Source organism: Melanaphis sacchari, unplaced genomic scaffold (genome assembly GCF_002803265.2).
Source record: "Melanaphis sacchari strain LSU unplaced genomic scaffold, SCAv2.0 Contig132_pilon_pilon, whole genome shotgun sequence".
NCBI lineage: Eukaryota > Metazoa > Arthropoda > Insecta > Hemiptera > Aphididae > Melanaphis > Melanaphis sacchari.
Window position 1 is genome coordinate 532,619 of NW_020270545.1, and position 14,843 is coordinate 547,461.

Below are 14,843 nucleotides of genomic sequence, written 5' to 3' on the forward strand. Positions count from 1 at the left end.
TATAAAATAATGTATCTATGTGTTTATTAATTTGTAAAAGTGTAAAATCACAGCCTTTTTAAAATTTATTATCAATAATTTTAGATGAATATGTAAGTTTTAAAGTTGTTTTATTTAAAATAAAAATATTTTGCTAGATCCTAAATCAACTATGGTACCTATATTCTCATTGATAAAATATAAAATAAATTAACTACGGTGCGTGTATTCTCATTGATTAAATAAAAAATAAATCAATAATGTTCCTTAGTGTGCTTGAGTTGCTTTTGAATAATTATTATTTGAAAAAAATAATTATTTTACTTAAAATTAACATTTTAAACTTAACTTTATTCAGCAATCATCATAGTAGTGCCATGAGAAAACATAATATTCGAAAATAAAATAACATTATAATATGATTAGCCATTCAGATTTAGCATTGATTAAATATATATGTAATATTCTGTGGATTTAGTAAATAACAATATTCAATTTAATTTATATTCTTGGAATTCTTCTTATCGCGGTTTATTTTTATTCTACCGGTTTGTGTATTGTGTACAATTTAGTATTTATCAACGCTATCTATTGTCACATAATTTGTACTAATTTACGGGTTTCCATATTGCGTATAGCTATGGGCCATCTATGTATATTTAATCAATGGAAATAATCTATATAAATATATAAAGCTATAAGCCCATTTTTTTGAGTAAAATAAACTCGATAACTATTGGTTTAATTTTGATAGGATTTTTTTTTTTATGTGTTACTTATGATCATGAAAATGTCATAGGCATATATTTAGTCAGTTAATACCTAATTGGTTATTAATAATTAAAATAAGTGCTAAATTGACCTGAGCCCAAAACGTATACGGAAGCTTTCAAAAATCTGAACACATCAACAGAAAATATTTCCGGTATTTCTTGCCAATTCATATCCAATTTAAATGCTTTAGTGAGCCCACTCATTTCACTCCACGCATCAGTCCTAAATGCACTTATAGCAAAAAACACTGTCTAACAAAACTTTTCCGTTATATATTTTTTCTTTACTATCTATCTTATATGATTCAGTCCAAATTCGTTTTACCTTATTAAAATCATATACAACTAAATATGTTATCGGTTATGTGTATATTTAATAGGGTCTCCTGGCCCATACCTGTTTTTAATCTATATTTTATCACTGTCTAAATTATTATGTTCACGTCACTTTTCATATTCAAAATGTAATTATATACCTATATGTGGCGCGGTGGCCTGCCGGTTTCCAAATACCTGTAATCTGACCTTTCTCCCGTCAAATGTGTTTGATATCAGTTATTCCGAGAAATTTATAGATAATATATATTTTATATTTAAATAAATAGAAAAATATATATCCGTGTCGCCCATGTACACTAAAATAACGAATTCGATTACTTTGATATTTTTTTTTTTATGAACGAGTACATGACGGTGCAGATTTATAGTACATTTCTAATTCTATAAATTAATTTTAAATAATTGGCAAATATGCACATATATATATATATATTTTTTTTTTCATCCGTGTTACTAATTATTAGTTATTATTAATAATTAGTAGGAACTTAAGTGAATAGTTGATGTAGTATAACAGAATAAAACGTTTTCGTTGTTTTTGGTTAACACCATTGAAATTTTATAAGTTGTTGGTTTTTGATCCAAATAAAAAGGAAATCAAAAAGAAAATGAAAAATAGTTTTAAAAAATGACAATTAAATGATAAAAAAAAATAGAAAACAACATTAAACGAAATAGCTATGTTGATATTTCGGAAATATCATCTATATACTAAATCAAAAAACCAAAAATATAATTTATCAACACGCATTACGCCAAATATTAGCATTTTAGCATGTTAGGGTAACAAAATTTAACACGGATACATTTTTTACGGGAAACGAAGTGCATGGGGATAGTTAGTTATACTATAAAGATAAATGGTAAAGACTATAAAGACTAGATAAATTTAATAAGTATATAGAAAAAAAATTAATTATTTTTGTAATTTGATTATTATTTACCTCCCTCCTCTTGATTGCGTCTTTAAGAAGGCTGACAACGTCTTCGCCAACCACTCCCGAACAATTAAATCCTTTGGTCCAGCTATTTAAAAATCCTCTTGTAAGTCCAACTTGTCTAAGAGGAAAACTAAAAGTAAATCCCAATGGCAATGCCTTTTTGTTGTCTAAGTTATACTTATTTACAAATTCTGCCAGACATTTAGCAATATGATCAAATAACTACATAACATAAAAACAAACAAAGTTTAATACCTAGTTATCATCAATAATAAGATTATATTTTATTACTTCTGTGCCTTTGCCGGTTTGGATTTGACTGGGAACTTTGAAGGTTTCAAAGTCCATATGGAAGTGGTTTTCTTCTCCCAATTCAATTAATAGAACACGGAAGTTAGTACCACCCAAATCTAAAGCCAAGAATTTACCTCTTTCTGAAAGAAAACAAAATTAATTAAACGCCATTAGCAACTAAATCATGTAATCATAGGACTGTTTTAACCTGTTCCATTAGGTAAATCTTGTACATAAGTGACATAACATTTAACAACAGAAGATGGATTGGTTTCTTTGCTCAAACCATTCCTGATGGATATATCCATATCTTTCATCAAGGTGAACAGTTGTTCATTGGACAAAATAAGTGATTTGCAGTCAACTTTGATCTAAAAAATAAGTGTCTATTATTGTTCATATAATAAAATTTAAAAAAAAATATTTAATAATAAATAAAAATTCAAATAGATTATTTCTAACTTTAGGTATAAGTGTATAACATGTCATATTATAACATACACAAAGAAAACTCAAAAAAAATTTCTTCACAATATAAAAATTGTAATAACCCTATTTGAATAGGTATAATATTAGATACCTATTTCTACAAGATTTATACAATCTACATTATTAATTAATTTTTATTATTAATTAACTCAAGATTAATAATAAAAATGACTACCTAATTACTATCAGAATCAACAAAACAAAGTAGCTAGGTACAATAATTATATAACCTTTTAGAATCTAATAAAGTACTATATTATTAATAATTATGTAAAAATGTGATACAACATTAACATTAAAACTTCTTAATATCTCATTTGAAATTTAAACAACGAAATATTATTGATATAATAATAAGCTTATGTACTTACACAACGCAAATATTAATTAATAATCAAACAACAATAAATAAATATACTTTAATACAACATTATAAAAATTATCTCGATAAAAAATTAAAACGACCGGAAGTCATTAATGCCAATAGAAGATAATAACAACTACATGAAAAAAACGATAACGAAATACGCATTAAGAAAATCGAACTAGTCCTGCTACTCTCTCATATAAAACACGGTTGGCGAAAATAAATATTACTAGAATAAAAATATGTGACTTTCTAAAATGTTCGTATACTGTGTACGACGTACATATATTATACAAATTGACAAAAAAAAATAATTAAACTGAATTTTTTAGTAATGTGAGCCGAAAGAATAAGTTTCATTAGCTACCTCTAATAAAAATAGGCGTATTAATGATCGCTCACCTCATCACAGCATCAATATTCAAACTTTTATCAATATATTGCTACGAGATCTTATTTGAAAATTACGAACTAAGATGTACGAATAAGTCTTCGTGACTTAGTTTGTTTCGAATTTCTTTGATTATTCTTATTATTTTCGTCATTTGTAAGTTAATTTATTATCTAAATTAAATTGTAAAATTTCTAAGATTACATAATTTTGTTACGGGTATCAGTTATTAAATACTTAATTTTATATTTAATATAAGACCTTAATTTCAGTGCTATCATTATGTAGATATTAAATGCTTTTTATGTTAAGAATTTACCACTATTAATTATATATTTTTAGTTTTTAATTTTATGCCATAATCCATTATTTTAATAGATATAGCATGAAATCATCAATAAACCAAAATATAATAAGAATCTAATTAAACAAATATATATATTTCATACCATACAAATTAAAAAAAAAAAATGTTTGCTTTTATCTATTATTTTTATTATAGTCGTAAACTGATTTATTATCAAATTTTAAGAGAAAGATATTATCTAGGGCTTCATATAGATTTTTTATAATGCTTATAATACTTAAACTCTAAAATTTTTAAACATTTCATATTAATTCTCATGGCAGTTAACGTGTTATTAAGTATAAAATATTATGAAAATTAGTACTAATAGATAAAAACACAATTAAAATATAATAATATAAAAAGGGGAAAAATATAGATAACCTATTTGCTATACGATAGGCATTGAATATTACTCGTCATTAAGTCATTACTTATAAATTAAAGAAATCTTATTTTAAAATCTTAAGCATTAGCTGTAAAAACTGACAATTGTATAGATTTTTAATTAAAAATAGTTTTGTGATTTTCATGATTTTGACGTATTTTCAAATGAATTATTGTAAATATTATTCAAACAGTTATATAATTTATATATTAAATACATTTAAGTAATCAAAAGATTTTATACGATCCTTAAATGCTTATAAAAAAAAAATCATGTAGATGTACCTTTAGTATTTTTAAATATGTATTATAACAATTTACAAAGAACTTAATGTTAAATGTCCAAGCTTTTTGACTGACTAAAAATGTAATTAGGTATTTATAATGCGTTAAAATTTCAAGGAGCTACGATTATTCGTTTTCAAATTACAACAAAATAACAAAATTTGATTTAGTTAAAAAACTAGTTTTTAAATTTAAATTTTTCTTTTATTCATAATCATTAGGAAAAGTATGTATCAGGAAAGTTATTGTAGTCAAATATCGATGCATTTTTTTTTTTTTTTAACCTTAAAAAGTGTCTCCAAACAAAATATAATATAAAGTAAAATAATTTTTAAAATTGTAATAATCACAGCAATACAAATTTTTTAAGTAAATATCTATCTCAATATAAATAATCAAAAATAATATTGATTTATATTTTATGAATCATTAATGTTTTAAGGCCCTTACACAAGTTCGCGCGCTGATGCGATTTTAAATCACCGCGAATGTTCTCCCAAAATTAAGTATGTGCGATCAATCGCGGATGATTGCGGATTTTATTCGTTCGCTTTGCGTAGTGTGAATGGTCTAATTTAATACAATTTGTTTAATTTCAATCGAATGTTCGCAGCGATTTAAAATGGCGTCCGCGAGCGAACTATTCGCCTAGTATGTAAAGACCTTTAATGTTTCATTAGCGGATAATAATCATTAACGTTTTAATGTTTCATTAGCAGACAATAATCATTAATGTTTTAATGTTTCATTAGTGGACAACTATTAATGCGAACATTGATACGTTGTCTGTAATATATCGCTATTATATTTTACCATTTATCAACAATTATTATATTCATAATGACCTTAACGCAGTTTTATATGAGGAACTACACTGCTTGCTTATTGTGAAAATATATATATATATATTTTTTTTTTTCATCAAATTGAATACGTTAAAAAATATATTTCATTTGAATTATAATTTTATGATAAAAGCACTGACCACGTAACTAATTACGTATACATACGTTTTATATGATAAGTTAGTAAAACATAATCATTTAAGTAGAAGAAAAATGCGTTTTAATTTATTTATAATATAATTTGATGTTTGAGTATACTTCTAAAAAACAAGGGTCATTAGTTATACTTATAAGTAAAGCTAGTATTTAAATGACCTAAGAACTATCAAAAATAAAGCCAAAGATGTCTTTTTACCGCTCGAATGTACTTAAAAATAATAAACAATTTTTTTTTTTATTATATTACAAAAATTAATTTAATATACATACACTTTAATAATAATAGTTTTTAATAATTAAAATAATAATAATTTATAGGAAGTTTAATAAATCATTGAAAATGAATACGAAAAAAATAAAAAAAGACTCATTGGCAATGATTTTTTATCAGAAAACATTATATTTAAATTAATAGTGATTCTTCCTAAGTATACAAAATTATATGAACTATGCTAAATTATGAGCATTGCATATGTATTGAAGCTAATAAAATTTTAAATTTCTTGAGATAATATTTTGAATTATCTACCTAATCTTACATTAAAAAAAAAAAATCAAAATATGTGTAAATATGATTTAAAAATTAATAAAATTATGTGAAAAAGTAAAATAAGACTTTTAATTTGAAGTATCTATTAAATGAAATTAATTTTGTTCCTTGAATGCATTGTTCTATACAGTACAAATCAATGCATATTGAACTTTTTCCCAATTCATTATAATATATAGCTTAAGTGAGACTCAATAAGTCACGTTAATCTAGTCATTATCAATAATTATTAGGCAAGTCTGTTAAACAAATTTCAGTGATTCAAATCATTGTATGTAAATATTCTGTGTATAAAATATAGTGTTATACCTACTACCTATATACTATGTATAAATACGGCATATGATCACATGTCACAGCTAGTATAATAAGTTCTTACTAGTTCACCAAATGCAAAATTAAACTATTCAAATCAACTTGTTATTTTATTATTTTTAATATTTTGTTATCTATATTAAACAAAATTGTAATACACTTTTTTTAGTTTGTGAAAAATACATAATAGTAAAAATTAAAATAACTTTAGATAACGACAAGTCGTATAACATCAGTTAAAAATTATTTATTTTTTATTATTTATACTCATTGCTTTTTTTTAAATTTCCATAATAAACTAAAAATATAAATGTAATTACTAATAATAATATGTATTATATTGTATAACAGTGTTTCCCAATCTATAGATCGCGAAATATTTTTATGCGTCACCAGTCGCGACCTTTAATTAAAATATACATAAAAATAATTTCAACAGAAAATTTATGAATGCCTAACTTTTATTTTATTTGATACCTCTATGTATAATAATAATGTGAAATCTTGCTAGTATTATAGATTATACAATGTATATATCAATATATCTTTATTAAGTTTGTATTATATTTTTATCTTATCGGTATACATGCTAATGACTTTCGATGTGGTATCGGTCAATTTTCCATGTAGTTGAGCAATAAGCAATGCATAGAGAGAGTACGAGAGTAGGTACAAACGATAAGTTTTAGTTTACGATTAGACACTCATTTTTAAATACTCAAATTTTATATAATGTATTAAGTTTTAATTTTTCTAATGGATAAATTTATTGTCTGTAAAACCACATCCATTGGTACCAGTCAACCAGTTTCATCACGCAGTTCAGTAAAATACAAAAATTGTTTTTTAATGTTGGCGGGGGAGGATCGCATAACCAATAAATAGTAAATTTATAGTCGCCATTATAAAAAGGTTGGGAAACTCTGTTGCATAGTATACGTTTTAGATTGCAGTTTCAAATTTTAATATATTCTTCAAGTAATAAATATGGTGGTTTGAGTTAGAGATCCTCTGATAGAGACTATCAAGAAAGAATATAGATGCACATTGTACCTAATACCTGGAATAATATATAGAATGATGTTTATTCGTATCCAGTATCCAAACGAGGTACGGTTAGCGCAGCAGGATACCTTTAACAATAAGGAGATGATCACCTGCAAACAATTCTACGAATAATCCAGGTGGGTACATTATATAGGCACTAAGGTACTACTAACAACAATGACACAAAAATCTTGTCATTTCTCAACCCCATGGGTCCGGTTAGGTAGGTATATGTTTCATCACCGTCGCGGGGAATAGGTAATAAATTATGTGCACGAAAAAAGGTCAGCCGCCGTAGTATGAAACATACACCCCCCAATCCACTCACAAGATTTCTTTCTACGTCTTAAAATATTACTTTAAACACAACTGCCGTATTTCGTGTAATATTATGGTCTGAACACAGATAATGTTTTAAATTTTATACGTTTGATAATAAGCTAATTTTAATTCTAATACTAATTTTAACATTTCGTTATTTTCAATTTTTTATTTTGGCAAATTTGTTTAAGAGCTCGTCTCTTTCCTAATAAGAATGTGCATCTCATCTATAAGTGCCTTTAGTCTAAACCATTGGTTATTAACCTTTTTGTTGTCGCGTGTTACCTAGATGGATTTTAAGATGGACTATAAACCACTTTGGATTTTGGTTTAAAAAATAAAAAATTTTGCTTTATTTTATAAGTTTTTTCAGCAGATTAGTGTATAAAGTTAATAAAATATTAAAATCATAAATGAATATAAATAAAATATAACAATACCGGTCTACCAATTATAAAAATAAATAAATAAAATATACCTTGGAAATATAATTTTTTCCAAAATTTTCTTTTTTTTTATCGCGGACCGAGAGTTGAGAACTGCTGGTCTAAACCGTTGGTGTCACAGAAAAGCAATAAATTTTAATAAATTAAAATGAATTTTAATTTTTTACTAACATCTCGACAAAAAAATGTTTAACTAGAAGAAATTACTTACGGTTACTTGGTCGGCAGACGAAGATGGAGCGATTTCATCGAAGCACATGGCGGCAACGTATTATAAATAAACGAATAATAAAAATAAAGAACCTTAACGTTTAACGTTATATTGTTATTATTATTTTATGAAATGTAAACGGAGTCAAACACACTTGCACGATTTACTTAGATATAGAACTACCTCAGCAAACAGCATATATTATACTAATCGATCGACAATCTCCAGGACTAGTCGTACCTGTATAATCTTTCAGGATGCCGAATACAGCGCTTCTAGTCTCCTACAGGTGACTACACTAAAAAATCGATATCTAATTATTAATTCTACTATCGATTTTACTATATCATTTGTTAGTAAAATTAATATCAACGATCTTATACATAGTATAATCTGATAAATAATCAATATATTAATACCGATGTATTAGTTATATTCACTGTACCATAGTCACCAGAAATGCTCTAATATCTTATTAACGGTGCAGTATAATTAATATATCGATATCGATTTATTAGTGAAGGAAGTCTTGGTAGTTACTAAGAGCTGTAATCAGCGTTCTCTATAATTATATATAAAATAATATATTTTTACCTTAAATTAAAACAAAAATGATATAAACATTGATAAATTCAAGTATTTTTCTTTAATTTTCTTTTTTATTACACCAAAAATTTTTCTTAGTAAGAATGATTCAGTAAAAATAAATAAAGCGTCTAAACCGCTATCTAGATAACTGTGGTTTAAACACAATGATACACATTAAGCATATTGAACACGGTCGTCTTCTCCATTATCATTATGCTAGTCTATTTAGCTGTTATCGAATTCAAAATAAAAAGAATTTAATAATTAATAATTAAGTTAATAATTTTCTTTTCAATACATATTTTATGATAAATATTTAAATGGTTGCCTAATTATATTTTGTTTTTGTTTTTAGAATACACCTCATACACAGCTGAGCGGTACTTATCTACCTTTCTTGCTTTATTTATTTTTTTTTTTTCATTACTTTTGCTTATTTTAAGTAATTTTCTTATATACTATTCTTTTTGAAAATTTGAAGCTTAAATTTATATATTTAAATTGCACTAAGTATACTTATACTAGGATAAATACAATTTCAAAATACGAACTCTTGTTTCCTCTACAATATATAGCATCTGAAGACAAACCACTTCTACATTTTAGTCTTTAAGGAGCACAAAACATAAAAAAAAATATGTTTTTTAATTTAAATATTCAGTTCTAAGAATAATGGGATAGGTTTAACGTATCTACTATCTACTCACATTATTCAATAAGTTATTAGCAATTAAAAAAAAACGAGTAACGTCATTGGACCAAGTTCGCGATAATTACCTACCTTATACGTGTAAATGTTATTTGCTTCACACAAAAATTTTCCTACTTAAAAAGTATATTTTAAAATCTGTGTTGTATAATGTGGCGTGTTCTAATCTCAATATTTTTATTATTGTATATTTATTATAAGTAATCTATAGTTAATTTGTAATATAGTTAGATGAAAATAATTGTTTAAAAATAATTATTATGGAAATTTCTACCAAGATAACACCATAATTATTGAATGTGGTAAAATAAGAAAATGTTTTGAAGCCCGCCAAAATGTGCAAAGTGAAACAATGAACAGAGTTACCAATCACCTTTTCAATATTTCCTATATTAAAGTTATTTGTATATGAATCGATCATCTGCATTACTCGAATGCTATTCAGGAATCAAAGAGATCAAACGAAATAAAAAATTGCTCGTGTACGAATTATCACGTATCGTTTAGCCATTCTTTTCTATATTAGATCTCTAAGTACGGTTATTAAAATACTGTACGCCCTACGCAAATGCGCATTCACATAGTAGGTATATGGTGTATGACAAACAGCGGCCTCTCGTCGTTTTATTCGAACTACTATTATGATTAGTCATTTAGACTTAAGAATAAGGTTAGACGCAATTTATTAACTAAACGTTCCGTGTTATAACCACCCAAAAAAAGTATTATCCTTTGTACGAATTAACAACTACGTTGTTTGAAACATAATCGCTAATCAATATTTGTTTTATATTCGTGGCTTCAGTCCGGAGTTCAAATTTTACTAATTACACACAGTCGATTCACAAGGTAAACACTCTTTAATATGATTATTAATTAAAATATAAAAAAAATTTGGATTCAATTAAACGGAAAACGTTATCTTGAATATAATGAAAGTTTTAATATTTAAACTAAAAAATAATGTTAAGCTTTTGAGAGTTTGATGAGGTATAAAAAAAATAGTGGTGTCCCTTTTGGGGAAGGGTGGTGTTGGGGCATATGCCTGCTGCCATGGCTGTATAACATGTGTGCATTGTAATTAATTGTTATAATTATTTTGAAATATATTTTTTAACGAAGACATGAAGTAGGTATTTAATATTACGATACATTGATAAGTATATTTTTGATATGTATGGTCGAACCAGGTCAAAATTTACCTAGGGATCTACTGCTTTTAATTATTTATATTAACTATTTTACTTTATGCTTGTGCTATAAACTAAAAACAAGGCTAAAAAATTATGTTAGTAAGTATACGTATAAGCAATGGCATAGTTATAGGGAAGATGATAGAGATAGAACTCTCCAGAGCCTTTTTGTTTTTAATGTTTAATGCTTTGAATTATACTCGATGTTAGATTGTTTGATTATAGAATTAACCATATTATGTTATAATCATGGATATAATATGCTATATAGGGCTATAAAGGTATGGTGTGACATGGTTTTTGGACGTTGTTGCCAAATGGTGCTAATAACCAATTAGAATTTATGATAGTTAAACGTTTATGTAAAATTTAATTGTGTATAGAATTATGTTTAAAAAAGGATAAACTTGTTAAGGGAGGTGTATGGGCCAAGCCTCCACTTTATGTTTATCCAATAAATTATATATCCTCCCTCAGAACAAAATCATAATTACACCTTGCGTATACATATAGTATACACATTGATATACATAATATACATTATAATATATTGTTAACGGTAAACTCTCATAGGTCATAATCCATAGACTCCATAGATAGAAATAATACAAAAAAAATACCTATCTAATTGAAGTTAAAAATTATTTTGGATTTCCAACTAAAATTTACAGGTGTCTAACCGCTTTGAGTAATAAAAAATATGTTCATGTCAGTTATACTATATTTAAATAAATACAATTTTCTTATTTTATGTATTACATTGTTAAATATTACAAGTATAAAATATCCCAATTTCTGTGTCTATTAATAAAATTATTATAGCTATGACATTACTTTTTTAAGTAATTTTCTATTTTAAGAGATGGTGAAAATATATGATATGTACTAATACAATTTGTTATATTTGCTTAATTTTTAGTGCAAAGTTTAAATTTAATGTTGAAAAACTTTTAATCGATGAATTTATTATTGATTAAAATTATAATAGTTTTTTTTTTTTCAATAAAAATATTTAAATAGTTATGTTATTTATTTTTGATTAGATCAAGATAAACAATAAAATATTTATCAAAATTAATGATATTACCTTTATAGTCATAATTATTTATTTTATAATTTGAATCTTATTCATATTTAATGTCAATAATGTCATATATTAAATTTTAGAATTTTTTTATCAAAGGTTCATTAGAATTATATGTGAATACAAATAAAATTTTCTTTTCGTGATGAGTAATTTCATTATGTTAAATAGATTTTTCAATTAAACTTAAATTTACTTCAAATATTTTATTATTATTATTATTATTATTTAATGTAGAATTTAACTCAAAATGACAAAAAAAATATTTATGATTGAAAAAACTTAGATTTAACTTAAAATTTTGATCAAATAAATATTATTCTTTTTTTATAATTGAAATATAACAGTTAGTATTTTTATTTTTATATTCAATGATAGAAAACTATTTAATAGTTCAACTAAATAATTTACTTTTAATTCTGTTTTATTAATTTGATTTTGAACAAAGCCTTTAATATTTTTTATAAAATCTCGTGTATAAAAATTTGATTTTTGAACCTATTACTATATTATAATATTTAATATTTAGTGCTAGTCATATTGATTTAGGCCATATTATATTATTTATGGGTTTTAAATTTCAAATATATTGAACATCTAAACAACTTGATAATTATTCAGCAAAAGAAAAACTGATTGAAACACTTATATTTATTAATTTATCATTTAATACAAGATTTATTTTAGGCAAATCATAAGTATTTAATTAGTTTTTAATTTCACTTATCATATGTATTCAGAAATTTTATCTGTTAATATTTCACCATTTCCACCTAATTTAAATTTACATTATTTCTCTATATTTATTTAATAATCTTTAAAAGTGGGGTAATAAATTATTGGTTTATTACAAGTACAGTAGAACCTCTCTCATCCGCCCTCAACTGGTCTGCCTGATCCGACCATAGTATAATCGATATGAATACTATGTAATTTAAAAATACAATTTGGATTTTCTACTTTATAGAAGATATTATATAAAATTATTGCTAGTTTAATATTTCCCTTATCGCTTGTCCACTTTAGTACTCCGATCTCTCTCGTATCATTTCTATCGGTGTGCGTATTTTGAAATATTGCAGTGAAGTCTAGAATGTCATTTACTAAACAAAAATCTATAACTGACTTTTTTTCTAAGTAATGTAAAATATAATAAATTTCTGATATAATCTTGTATGTAATATGTAAATAAAAAAATATTCTGTATATTCTGATAATCCGACCTTTTTCACGTTTCGACCACACCCCCAGTGTCGAAGGTGAGGGATTATAGAGGTTCTACTGTAATGAAAAATCAAACGTTATGTTATAAATACCAAAGTATTTTTTATAAATTTTTATTTAAATTTTAATAACAAGAAGATTCAGTTTTAATATTGTTTATACAATTTATTGATACAACTATAGGTTCAATTTGTGTGTTTGATTGTTTAATAGTATATTTACTTTTTATATAATTGTACTTCATTTTTTACAATTTTTATTAAAATATTTAATATTAATCAAATTTAATACTATTAAAATTATTGATTCAAGATCTAAAATCAACTTATTGTTATTATTGAAAATTAGATGTGTTAAACAAATACAGCCGTTCTTAACTTCTATAAATGTAATTTATAAAAGTAAATAAATATATTTATTTTAAATTTATTCAAAATCTATCAAATGTATTGTTTTTTTTGTTAACTACATTTTTAAACCATTATAAATAGTGCTCGGATTAATATGTTCTAAAAACCTTAGAAATATGCACTATAAAATATGCATTTATGCTCTTATTTTATAGAAATATACCCTATAAAATAAAAATATGCAAAAAAATTGATTGAAAAAAGTCTTAAATTTTCATTAAATATAAATAAATAAAATCGAATGAAAGTTACACGCTCTCAGATCACGACAAACATGACTAATGTATGATTCATTAAAACTTACTCAATAAAAGATGACTGTCTCGATAGGTCTCAGATAAATTAGAAAACGACTTCGCCAAATTACATGGACAATAAATATAACTATAAATATGTTATTTTAATTAAAATAAGCAAAATATTATATTTTATGCATTTAAAAACCGTTGATATGCAATAAAAAATCATAAAATACAGAAATATGCATGTCAAAAAAATGACAAAATATGCTAAATAAAACTTTAGATTTTGGATCTATTTATTACAGATCAAACTTGAAGCTTACCTAGCTATTTTTTGGCCTGTTCAGAAAAACATGCAAACGCATATAAGTCTGAGCCTTAGTTATAAATAAGATTAAAACAATTAGATTTTGTTTAAAAAATTACATTATGTTATCATATTTCCTTTTGTAAAAGCATTTTAATATCTATCAGATAAAAATAAAAATGTGTAAACAAAGATAGATGTCAAAGTTTACTCGTAATATTAAACATCAAACATCAATGTTTATAAGTTTATGTTTATGATTACACATTACACAACTGATTATTTTTTAGAACGAACACACTAAATTTTATCATTAATTTTTATTTATGTTATTTACATGATGACAATATTACTTATTAAAAACATTTACAAGATGTTACCTTATTCATAATATAATTATACTAGGTATTTAAATATAATTAAACATTAACTATAATGTGTTCAAACATTGTAGTATGATTGGTTAGGAGCGCAGTAAAGGTTAATATATAGGAGTGGGCAATATTATTTTGCACTTATTTTAGTGTTATAATTATATTATGACAAATACATTTTATTATTAATCTTATTTGTACTTTAGTAGTATTGAACTAGGTATTTC

General features: G+C 24.5%; 1 protein-coding gene across 1 annotated transcript in view; it reads right to left on the bottom strand.

Moving 5' to 3' along the window:
- The window catches only part of LOC112591368 (hexokinase type 2-like), a 28,351-nt gene that overhangs the window by 11,386 nt on the left and 2,122 nt on the right, over nt 1–14,843 (bottom strand). Inside the window, exons 2-4 of the mRNA XM_025335174.1 lie at nt 2,535–2,697; nt 2,324–2,466; nt 2,036–2,254 (exon numbers count right to left, since the gene is read on the bottom strand). Coding sequence (XP_025190959.1) covers nt 2,036–2,254; nt 2,324–2,466; nt 2,535–2,697 — 525 coding nt within the window. The remainder of the gene's footprint in view (nt 1–2,035; nt 2,255–2,323; nt 2,467–2,534; nt 2,698–14,843) is intronic.